Below are 12,229 nucleotides of genomic sequence, written 5' to 3'. Positions count from 1 at the left end.
GACACACGCACAGCAAGAGTCAGAGAGAAGGAGATCGTGGAGGGAAGGGACAGAGGGACAAGGATGCAAGGAGAGGACAGAGAAGCAGACAGCAGGATGAAGCAGGCGGGAAGGACAGTCCTCCCACGGTGCCGGGCTGGGCTCCGGAGGGATGAGCAGCTTGTGCAGAGTGCAGACCCTTTGCCCGAAAACCAACCGAACCGAGGCCTCGATGATTTTCGAAACCCGATATCCATCTGAGCATTTTCTGCAACAAACTGGGTCAGCCTCAGGAGGAGGAGAGGTGGGGTAGGGGCCGAAGTCTTCCATTATCTGACTGGCGGGTGCTGGGTGTGGTGGGAGGTGGTGGGAGGCGCGTGGGACCCTGGCTTTCACTTCAGTCCCCCTGGGAGGAGCCACCTCCTGAATTCAACACCCAACAGGGCAGTCCTGGCAACATTCAGCGCAGCATCCCTGCCCGGCGCCAGTGCAGCAGCCCACGGGTGCAGCGCCCCAAATCCCGCTTCCACGATGCACCCGCTCAGGTGAAGGCAGAGTCAGAAGAAAGGCCAAAAGCCGAAGGGCAGGAGAGCAGGTGAAACTGGGCCACACCAGCCAGAGGCTAGCAGAGGGCAAGCGAGCCGGGGAGGGGAAAGGACGGACACAGGGCTGGCCTATCCCCAGTCCGCCTCTGCCTTACCTGCCACGCAATCAGGTCCTTGAGGCGGCTCAGCTTGTCCTGGTCCTCGGGGTGGTCCCTGGTGTACTCTTCAGTGAAGAAGGCCTAGGAGGACAGACAGACGTTGGGGGTTCCCCGTTCCTTTGCTGTGGACCCCACGACCCACCTCTCTGGCCCTGGGAGTGGATTCCATTTGACGGGGGCAGGAATGAGGCCATTCCTACGTGGATGGGCAACAGTCAGGGACGTGTAGGGACTGACGTTTCCTCCTCCCGGGGCTCAGACCGGCATCCACTGGGAAAGGGTCACAAACCCCAGGGAAATGGTTCTTGAAGAGGGGTCTCTGGACCCGCAGAAGCAGCATCACCTGGGAACTTGCCAGAGATGCAAATTCGCAGGCCCCACCCGGACGTACTGAGTCAGAATCTCTGGGGTCGGAGGTGGGGTGGGGGCAGCTGTGTGTGAAGAAGCCCTGCCGGGGATTCTGCTGCCCAGGCAAGGCACCGTCCCAGGCGAGAAAACTCAGTAAGGAAGTTCACCTGGTGGGCTTTCCAGCTCCCCTCCCTCATCGTGTGTGACCCTGGCAGCCCCAGCTCCTTCTCGGCTCCTGTTCTCAGTGTGTGCACATACATACACAGACATATCACCCCTCAAGGCTGAACAAAGGATTACCAATGGACGACTCTACAGGGTGTCCAAGGGTAGCTGGAAGGGCTAACTGGAATTACTGTCCATGAGTTATACTATTGTGCCGTATTCCTAGTTTTACATCAATGGATGACATGGAAAAGATAATAAAGAGTTCATCATGAGATTTATGAGAATGAAGAGTCCATTTTTCCCTCAGCGTCCCATTAACGTATGGCCTAGGTGAAAGCCAAATAAGGACTTTCTATTCTATTTCAGCGCTGGGAAAGGTTATGTCTCCTTATTGAGTAATTATTTTCCCCCAGTGGAAAATGTGACTCATGTAACTGATGGCTTTTCCCTTTTCACCACGGACACCAGGAGGCTCAAAAATGAAATCTGTGGCTGAAATGTGTGGGGATTTCTTGGAGGGTCCTTATGACCTGAATATCTAGATTATAACTCTCGCTTGAGAGTTGATCTCCCATCCCTTCTGTATTTTCAGATTCCGTGTTTCATTCCTTCCCATTTCTAGAGGTCATTTCCATCATCTATAGAAGAGATGGCTTTACACAAGTAGCATGTACTTTGATTTGTGGCACTTGACTTTTATGGTCTGGCTCGTGGACATCCCAGAGCCTTTTCTTGACAAAGGTATCTCGATGTGCCCAGTGGGATAAGGGACCTCTATGACCCCTGACAGAGCATGGCATTGAGGGTGGGAAGGAGATGAGAGTGAGGCTATAGAAACTCTGGAAGGTGTATGAGTTCCAAACAAGCTGAAGTGTCCTTTTGAGGGACAAACAGCCACAGTTAAGATGAGTGGCATGTAGCTGTGTCTGCTCTGGGCCCTCCTGCCACTGCTCTGTCCCCACCAGGGCCTGGAGAGGGAAGCCCTCACCTTCTCATACTTGGCGAACCCTCCCATGACAGCAGGGTCCACGATTCCATTCAGGAGCATGGAGAGCGGGTTAATGGGGAGGCTTTCATCACTCTGGTACTGGTTTATCATCATCAGGATCTTCTCGTTGGCCATGGACATGGTTTCGATGGCGTTCTCCAGAGGGCTAATTGTGGTCTGTTGAAAATGAGATCACCAATAAGAAAGGGCCTCAGCAGGTCGCTTTAAAAATAGATAAAATTATTGGTATTGATTTCATTTGGGGTTGGAATTCAAATGAGGCAATGCTCCCCAAGGGGCTGTAGCAGGCTCTTGTGGTAATTACTGAGCCCTGGGGGTTGTCAGCTGTCTGGGGAGAGACAGGCTGAATTTGTGCTTAGCAAGAGAGGGATCTCCCTGGGGAGATGAAGGCAGGAAGTGTCAGGCACTCGCTGGGGTTTCAGAGGCTGGATGTGCTCCAGGGAGGTGTTTTTCTTCTTATTACCTGGTGAAAGATGCTCCAATTCAACCCATCTGGTATTGGTTGTGCACCTACTATGTGTGAGCACTTAGCTGGAGGGATTAGAGCAGCGGACGATATGATCACCCGGCCTGGCCCACAGTAGGTCCCAAGACTTGTTATATGAGGGGTCACTGCTCCAAGGTAGATTCGGTTTAGTTGGGAAGATAAAACTAACCACCTCTTCAACACCTCTTAGAAAGCAAGATATAAACAGAGTGCCATCAGGTGCTAACGGGCATAACAGTGGTTCCCAAGAGCATGGGATCTAGAGTAAAACACTAAGCAAGAAGTCTGCAGACTTTTTCTGTGCAAGGGCCAGGTGTTGTCTGCAGCAACAACTCAATTCTGTTACTGTAGGAAGAAATCAGCTACAGGCAATATGTAAATCAATGAGCATGGTGGTTCCAATAAAACTATTTACAAAATTAGGCGCAGGTGGGCTCTGGCTCATAGGCCATAGTTTCCTGACTCCTGAACTAAACTAAGCAAATAAAAATGAGTGCAAATCTCAGCCATTTTTTCTGTGTGACCTTGGGCAAGTTTCCTAAATGTTCTGAGCCTCAGTTGACTTACTGGTAAAGTGAGGATAAGAAAACCTACTTCAAAAAGTAGCTGGAAGTTATTGTTATTAACTCTTGTAGGTGTCAGGACAGGAACTAGCAGCTGTCCTAAGAAGGGAAGGCTCCCTGGGTGGGGCAGGGTGGGTGGGGCTGCAGGGAAGGGCGAAGTAATCTGGGAAAACTTCATGGAGGAGGGGACCCTAAGTGTTGCCATCTGTTCAGTGGTGGTGCTACAGGACCTGCTTCCGTGGGGACATGGCAAAGATTAGTTGAGATAATATGACACTTGACTTATAGCAGAGTTCTTTAAAAAGAATATACAAATCAATTTTCACTGCAAAGTAAAGGAGCTGTTACAGTGGAGGATTACTGGACTGAATGTCAATATTATGACATAGCATGAGTGTGTTTCATGTTTGGTAATTGCAATCATTGTTGCTTTTGTTGTGGTCATCCATTTACAATGCTTGGTGTCAGTCTATTTATCTCTTGTAAAATACAGTGTGTGTGTGTGTGGAAAAAAAAAAAAAGCAAAATAATAAAACAGGCAAGCCATGGTGTCCCCTCCCAAAAAAACAAACAAACAAAAAAGATCTCTCTTCTACCCCATTTATGTGTATGTATAAATGCATTTATTTATTATTGATTGATTGGATTTTAGTATCCTTTCTAGGATTGGGCAAGAGGCCTTAGAAATGTGCAAGGTTTTGTCATTGGAACTGAAAATCCCTGTATTCTGAGATTCTCCAAGCACTGAATCTTTAACTTAAGGAAAACCAGAAAACCTGCACATCACCTAGGCAAGACCATCAAAAGATTTTCTCTGCCCAGGGCTCTGCATAAATAAATGAGCTTCCTGTAATAAGTAATAAGAATTAAAAATATGCATGCTTGTGTTAAAAAAAAAAAATGCACCTGCTAGTTATTGTAACTGTTGAGTATATGTGAAGGGGAGAACCAGCCTCTACAGCCATGCTCTTGGTCATCTTTTTAAACCATTTCCTTAAATCCCTGTGAAATCTTAGCCTCCTCACCCCGCTTCCTTGTTTCTGGACATTTCTGAAAATGGCTGTCTCTGCAGTGAGAAGGCCCTGGGAGTAGGCTCTCTTCTCTCTCTCTCTGTGATACAAGACACGGTGACACACAATGTCATCCTCTTTCCGTCACACATGCACACACACAAACACGCAAACACATGTGAGTGTGCACGCGCACACACACACACACACACACACACACACACACACACAGAGCTGGGGGGGAGGCTGCTCGGCCTGGTAGAGGCGGCAGCCCATGTTCCACAAGCTGCAACCCATGGTCCAGTTTCTGTCAAGCACACAGACCAACCCTGCAGGGGCTTCTCCAAGCTGAGGTCTAGACTGAGTTCTAAAGGAAAATCTATCACAACCACTTGGACTGAGCCCAGTACCACACCTGGATTTCAACAATGGCCTGGTATGTCTGAGAGACTCATGCTTTACGGTGAGTTATTAAAAATGGAAAATCCTGTTGATTGGCTTTCTTCCTCATTTCTGAAGCTATTTTTGTATCCCTATGTCTTTAACCTCGTTACAGACAACAGGACGGAGAATGAGAATGAACACTCCTTTGGATTCTCACCTCTGGACGTTTGTGTAGATGACTACATCACTCTCAGAGCAGAGCGATGGGGGTTACGTATTTGGTGGAAGACCTGGAGGTCCGGAGCTGGTAACAGTTATAAAAGCACTGATCACGGTAAAAGAGATGGCGCCATTTGTGGACTGCCTCCTCTGTGCCAGCCCATGCTGGGTGTGTCCCACACGTGCTCTCATTCAATTCCCCCAACAACAGGTAAGTCCTTCACCTAAGGGTAGATGGGGCAGCGCTGGGGAGAGAGCGCCAGTGTCCTAATTCCAAAGGCGAGCTTCTCTCCCCGATACAGACCACACTCTGCTACCAAACTTGCCATACACTGGTTGTTAGGACTTGGTCAAGCCCTCAAATCTCTGGTCTCTTTCCTAAGCTGAGCCTCAGTTTCCTTACCGGCAGCACAGGTGTATAGCCCTTGCCCAGCTTGCTGTGCGGGGAAAATGAATTATCCTGGAAAATACAGTCAGCCCTCCATACCCTTGGGTTTTGCATCCTTGGATTTAACCAACCTCGAATTCAACCAACCACTGATACAGAGGCCCAACTGTATTCACTGTACTTATGCCCTTTTATGTAAGGGACTTAAACAACTGCAGATTTTGGTATCCGTGGAGGCTCCTAGAACCAACACCCTCAGATACTGAGGAGTAACTGTACTTTGGAAACAATTTGAAAGGCACTCGGGAAAGTGGTGATAATCCCTTGCAATCGAGTGGTGTTTCATATTCCTCAAAGGCGTCTCTCACTATCACCTTCATAAATCCTCTTAGGAAACCTCTGAACTGCGTAAGACAGACATTGTTATTACAACCTACTTCTACCACAGATCACTTTGGCAGTTCAAGTCCCATCTTTGAGCTTCAGTTTTCTCATATGCAAAATAATTTAAATAGACAAGAACTAGGAATGGGGTTGCACATAGGAGATGTGAAGGCCAAACTGGGCCTGGGTCTGTCATTTAGCCAGCACATAAGTTCTAATTTTTTAAAAAACTAATTCAGCTGGAAGGAGTTTGCCACAGCTTCTACCACTCCCTGTTGTCTTAATGTGATGAGTTCACATATTTACAGTATCTTCCTGGGCTCTGAAGGTATTTGAATTTGTAGCTCTTGGATTAAATGACCTTCAGAGTGTCTTTCAGCTCTGAAATTCCATAGTTTTTTCATGTCTATTTTACAGATGATGAAAACGAAGGCCAGAGATAACACTGTGTTTGTCCAACATCATATAGCTTGTTAATAGCCAAGTTGAATTTGGGTCTCTGACCCCCAGCTCAGGACTTCTTGTAAAGATTACATATTCTCAGGGCCAAGAAAAAGGAAAGGACCCTCAATAAGCAGAACCTACACTTGAATCCCATCAGAAAACACCTCTCTGTACAAACAGTACTGTAGTCAAGACAATTCATAAAAGAAACAACCAAAAACAAGATATAAATTCTATACCACAAAAACAAATGATTGGAGAGGAATTCACTCAGCACCCATGAAACTTCTGTGTCTGAGACATCCTGAAATTCTTGGTAACTCAACTGAGGGAGGTTATCAGAGATAAAGTCACTCTGGTCAACTTTTTGGAGGTTTTCCCAATCCCTTCTATCAGAGGGCATCAGGATAAAAGAAGTGAAACAAAAATGTTGACTATTTCTTTCCTAATTTCAGAATCCTGAGTTCAAAAAACAAGGTAAGCACTTCATATATTATGGGTTTCTGCAAATTAACTGAGCGATTGGTTGATGGATTTACTTAATAACTATTTTTTTTAATATAAATTTACTTATTTATTTTTGGCTGCATTGGGTCTTTGTTGCTGTGCGTGGGCTTTCTCTAGCCATGGCGAGTGGGGGCTACTCTTCATTGCAGTGCATGGGCTTCTCATTGCAGTGGCTTCTCTCATTGCGGAGCACGGGCTCTAGGCACACGGGCTTCAGTAGTTGCAGCACGCGGGCTCAATAGTTGTGGCTCGTGGGCTCTAGGGCACAGCCTCAGTAGTTGTGGCGCACGGGCTTAGCTGTTCCACGGCATGTGGGATCTTCCTGGACCAGGGATCGAACCCGTGTCCCCTGCATTGGCAGGCAGATTCTCAACCACTGCGCCATCAGGGAAGTCCCTTAATAACTATTCTTGAGCACCAATTATGTGTCTAGGACTATTCCTTGCACTCAGAGATATGGCAGGGAACAAAATGGACAAAAATCTGTCTTCCTGGAGCTCACAGTGTAGTAGAGCTCATATTATAATGTTATTATATTTAAAATTCTAGATATTAAAAATAAACACACAGGCAAATTATGTAGTCTATTAGGAGGTGAGATACCATGGCGGGGGATGGGGCATTCAGAGAGTGCAGGCAGGAATTCCTTCAGTTTGCCTACAGTCCCGTGGGGACAGCGAAGGAGGAGAGGCACCTTACTGAGCACCACCAGAGGAAAGCGCACAGCCAGGGCCAATGGGTAGAGACTACGGCTTAGTAGAAAGTTTCTGATTTCTCACCTCAAAAATGGGATTCATAATATGATGTACTTCACATGGTTTTGTGGGACTAAACAGGATAATGTTACAAAGTCCTTGACACAGCACCTGGGACACTTATCCACGCTTATCATGCACCGATGTGTCCCATGAATAAGGGGCATGAGTAGTTTCTTCCTCTCCAGGGCACTAATTATCGGGGTGGGCTGGGGACATGTTAAGGAAAGAGGAGAGAGTGAGTCCATCCAGGTGCCTGGTATGAGAGGTTATAGTCAAACCTCACCTCTTTTACTAACCTTGAGCAACCCACGAACTCACTCGGTTTGCTCATCTGTAAAATGGGAGAATAATAATATCTACCTCGCAGCATTGTTGAGGGGTTTAAATGAGGTCACGCATATGAACAGTTTAGTACATGCTCAGCAATGTCTGTTGATGTCATCATTGTTATTATATGTTCCCTAAGGTCTACGCCATGACTGTGAAAAGGAGATTGGAGGACCACCTGGCTGCTGGGGGCCCTTAAGGGCTGAAGGGGGATGGTCTCAATGTTGATCATGCAGTAACTTGAAAAAGTCAGTCAGACGATGTCCCTCCTCTGCTTCCAATTCACCCAGTGGAAGAGCCCATGTCCTTATGGTGCCTACAAGGTCCTATATGACCTGCTATCAGACTACTGCTACTCCTCCCTCACTTGCTCTGGTTCAGACATAAGCCTGTTCTGTCCCAGGGCCCTTGCACTTGCTATTTCCTCTGCTAGAATGTCCTTCTCTTCGGTATCTGCAAGGACCACATCCTCACTTCCTCCAGGCCTTTGATCAAAAGCCATTTAGCAGGAAGGCTTTCTACGACCATCCTACTTAAAATACCCACCACTCCTTCATCACCTTTCTCTTTTATTTTTCTCCATAGCGGTTATCTCCACCTGACATAGTATATATTTATTTAGGCTTTTTAGTGTGTCTTTGCCACTAGAATGTAAGCTTCAATGCAAAATCTCTAGGTGCTTGACATGCGTTAGGTACTCATTAAATATTTGTTGAATGAATAAGTGAATAAGACATCCTGAATATGTCCCTGCTTCTCCGATTTCGCCTCATTGTCCTTTGCATTCTGAGGGCTGCAAGATCCCCAGCTGTTTGAGGACATGGAGACCCTGAAGTGTGTTGAGAAGCAAAATACATGCTATCTGCACCATGGAGTTCAAACACTTGCATTCTAGCCAGAGCTTTGCCTCTGTGTAATTTCCTTTCTCTGAGCTTCAGTTTATCCAACTATAAAATGGATTCACAGTGAGATTCTGCAGAGGGGTCCCCAAAGGGCTGCTGGGAGGGGAGGATATGAGAGGGTGATTGTGTCGATTGAGTTCCAGGCCCTCTTCCTCCCCCTGCACCCAACCACAGAAGCTCCCCATTCATCAGCTTTATTACCGGATTTTATGGTACCTTTCATTTGCAGGGAAAAAAAAGTTATCTGATGCTTAAAAAAAAAAATTTGAAAGCAGGTAAACTGGATACTGCCTCAGGTCCCTTCCTGCACTAGAATTCCTGGACTCCTGCAGTGGCTTTGAACAAAAGCATTTCCCTTTTTCCAGTCTCAGGAGGCTCCTGAGGCCACAGACTCACCTGGGACATGTGAGTCACCTCAAACCAGCGCAGGATGCCCGGAAGCTTGTACGCGGTCACAAAGGAGGTCCTCTCGATCCACATCGACTGTCCCGTGGGCAGGGGTGGCAAGGGCAGGAAAGCAACACACATGACACCTGACCGTCAGAGTTTGGTGGGAACCCAGCCAGGCCCCCAGGCCTCCTATCCACCCGGAATCAGAATAAAAATTACAAGACTCAGATATACACTCCCGCCTTACCCTGAAGAATTCTTTCCCAAGGTGAAGTTTAAGTTTTCCCTGGATTTAGGTCCAGTAAGTTTTTACCTGGGTCTCTGAACAGGCAGACGTTTTAGGCAATATTGAATGCATCCACCTGCATTTTCTGGGGGGAGGTCTACAGTGTTTATCAGATTCTTAAAGGGGCAGTGACTCCTCCAGTGCAAAGAATCACAGTCCAAGGGAAAGAGCTGAGAGAGACGTGGAGCTGTCTCCTCGTGCCAGCCTCGGCCCTCGGGAATAGAAGACAGGGAGGTCCTGGCTGGGAAACACACAGTGACACTGGGGACTGTGAACTCCCTGTGGTTGAAAGGTGCATCTCACGCCAGGCCTGGGTCGTATCTTGAGGGTGGAGAGGCTCAAGAAATGAGAAAACAAACCCAACGGAAGAGCCTGGAGAATGGGTGTCATCGTACCAATGGAAGTTAGTGTTCCTTCCTTTGGCTTTGGATCAGACGCCCTCCCAGTTCTGATTCTGGCAGGTGCAGACTCTGTTTGGTAAAGGAGGCCCTGGGCAATGATCAAGGCTGCCAAACGGTAGGGGAGACACTTACGGCAAACTCATTCTCGGGGTCAACGGTTCCCCCGCGCACTGGCCGGGAGTAGTGGAACTTCTGCACGTAGTTGGACTTATAAAAGCTGCAAGACAGGAAGAGGCTGAGGCTCCTGATAGCAAAACCTGACCTGACCCCGTACTGTCCAGGGAGGCCCACTACAGTAAACTCCAGGTCTGGCAGAGTCCTCGCTGTAACATTTAAAACCAGGCTTTCCTTGTAAGATGATTTAGAAGCTAGTCGGTCTTATGCCCTCATGAGAACATAGCACCCCTTAGGGTACCCCCAAAGTTGGAATTCTATCATTAATGCACATAGTGGTGCCTGGGTTATTGTTTCTTGTGATCTCAATGAAGGGTCTGGATACATCTAAGGTCCTAGGCTAATGTCCCAGGGATATCTTCCAAGGATTTCTTTAGGTGTCCCAGCCATCCCCCAAATCACTCTCCCTTGAACCTCTAGGGCGGTTCTAACATCAGGGCCAGCAGGGCATGGTGCTAGCTGTATGGTGGTCATCCCCTGCCCAAGGGTGCCTGACCGAGAGGTGACGGGAGGCTGAGCTCCAAGCTGAGCTTGAGTATCTGCTCAGCCGCCTGCACTGGCGTGAGGCCGCTTCTCCCCGCAGGAACAGGCCTTTCCTCTCACAAAGGCGCTCCTGCTTCCAACGGGTCTTCCCAGAGGAGAGGCCTTTTCCTAAGCCACTCAAGGTGCTAAACTGGGTGCCTGGGCCTGAGTGGGGTGAGCCAGACAGCTTGGAGGGGGCAGCGTGGTGCCCCACAGATCCCACAGATGCCCTGCTTTGTTGCCTCATCCCTGACCTTGCGATCTGGTATTAAACAGATCACACCTGCCTTCATGCTGCTTTCTCTAATGTCCCCTATTTTATTTTATTATTTATTTTTTATTTTATTTTATTTTATTTTTTGGCTGTGGCTCACAACTTGTGGGATCTTAGTTCCCCGACCAGGGATTAAACCCGGGCCCTCAGCAGTGAAAGCGCTGAGTCCTAACCACTGGACAGCCAGGAATTCCTCTAATGTCCCCTTTTTACATCGTAATCTGAACACAACCGTTGTCAATGCACGACCTTAACAAATGCCTAAAAGATGTCCCTCTGGAGAAAGTGCTCGGCCTGAGCACCGTCCCTCTGTCCCCCACCTGCCTGTCGCCTGTCTGCCCATGCTCACTGGCTGTGGATTTCTGGAGCCACTCTGGGATCTACCTGAGCAGCCGGCTCTCCACGTCCACTTCAGCGAAGCCCACCGCTGCCTCCTGAGGACTCGCTCTGCCACAAGGTGAGCCTCACCCCTCGCTCCCCCCTGGCCATCTCTGGTGTCAGCCTTTCCAGGGGCAGAGCCCAGAGGGGTCATGGGAGAGGTGATGCTTCTCCCAAGAGAAGGGAGGACACGCTGGCTAAGATAGGGAAGGAACTAGAAGACACCAGGGCCTGTCCTGCCACCAGCTTGGCCTGGCAGCCCCACGGGATGCTCCTCCCCAACACTCCGTCCCCTGAGCTGTGGGGCTTACTTTATAATCTGGTCAGGCACCGGCTTATTCTTGAACCTTGGGTGTTCATCCAAGACGGGCTGGACAGTGAAACACTGGATGTCTGTGATTCCTGCCGTTAAGAGCGCACAACGTCTCGGTCGGGGGGACAGTTCCAAGCACAGCAGATCCCAGGTGAGACCTCCCAGGACAGTCCTTCTGGGCCCAAGTTTTTAATGAGTGACCAGCCTCGGGGTGCTGGCTGCCCACTAGGTCCTAGTGACCAGTTAGCGGTCACCGTGGTCCTTATCAGAGCTGCCCGTCACTTGCAACCCAGGCCAGGGCGCAGCCTCTGCTAACAGTTGGTTAGTAGTCCTTAATTATCATTATCACTGCTATGTTATTATCATTAACAAGAATAACGCCTAATGCATTTATAGCTGTCCATCAACTGCAGCGCACGTCTCCCCATGGTCTCCTTTCATCTCTCCGGTTTTGCTGAGCAGCGTCGTTAACGTAAATCGTACTTTCCAGAGACAAGGACATCAAGGTCAAAGAAGCTGGACAACCTGTTGAAGGTCACACAGCTTGTGAGCACAGAGCAAGGGCCTGTATTTGGGTCTTTTAACCCTAAGCTCAGGGTTCTCTGATTCCAGACTTCTATTCAGTGCAGCCCTCTGACCAGCAGCACCACCATCACCTGAGAGCTTGTTAGAACTGGTGAATCTCAGGTCCCGCCTCAGGCCTACTGAATCAGAGTCTGTATTTTATAAGATACTCAGGTGATTCATATGCACGCTCCAGTTTGAGAAGCACTGCTTTAGAGAAGGCAAATACATTCATTTTGTACTCCAACTCTGAAAGTTTGAGAGTAACTGTCTGGGGCAGGAATGTAAGGCCATGTCCAGGCTCAGTGGGAAAGAGTTCCATGATCGATTAGTGATGCCTGCCATGG

General features: G+C 48.4%; 1 protein-coding gene across 1 annotated transcript in view; it reads right to left on the bottom strand.

Annotated features, from left to right (window-relative positions):
- The window catches only part of DOCK2 (dedicator of cytokinesis 2), a 426,319-nt gene that overhangs the window by 23,619 nt on the left and 390,471 nt on the right, over nucleotides 1-12,229 (bottom strand). Inside the window, exons 42-46 of the mRNA XM_082378747.1 lie at nucleotides 11,317-11,398; nucleotides 9,790-9,874; nucleotides 8,977-9,063; nucleotides 2,187-2,363; nucleotides 680-763 (exon numbers count right to left, since the gene is read on the bottom strand). Of these exons, the coding sequence (XP_082234873.1) occupies nucleotides 680-763; nucleotides 2,187-2,363; nucleotides 8,977-9,063; nucleotides 9,790-9,874; nucleotides 11,317-11,398 (515 nt within the window). The remainder of the gene's footprint in view (nucleotides 1-679; nucleotides 764-2,186; nucleotides 2,364-8,976; nucleotides 9,064-9,789; nucleotides 9,875-11,316; nucleotides 11,399-12,229) is intronic.

The sequence above is a fragment of the Balaenoptera borealis genome (assembly GCF_965194805.1).
Source record: "Balaenoptera borealis genome assembly, chromosome: 2".
NCBI lineage: Eukaryota > Metazoa > Chordata > Mammalia > Artiodactyla > Balaenopteridae > Balaenoptera > Balaenoptera borealis.
This window is presented reverse-complemented; position numbering and strand designations above follow the sequence as displayed.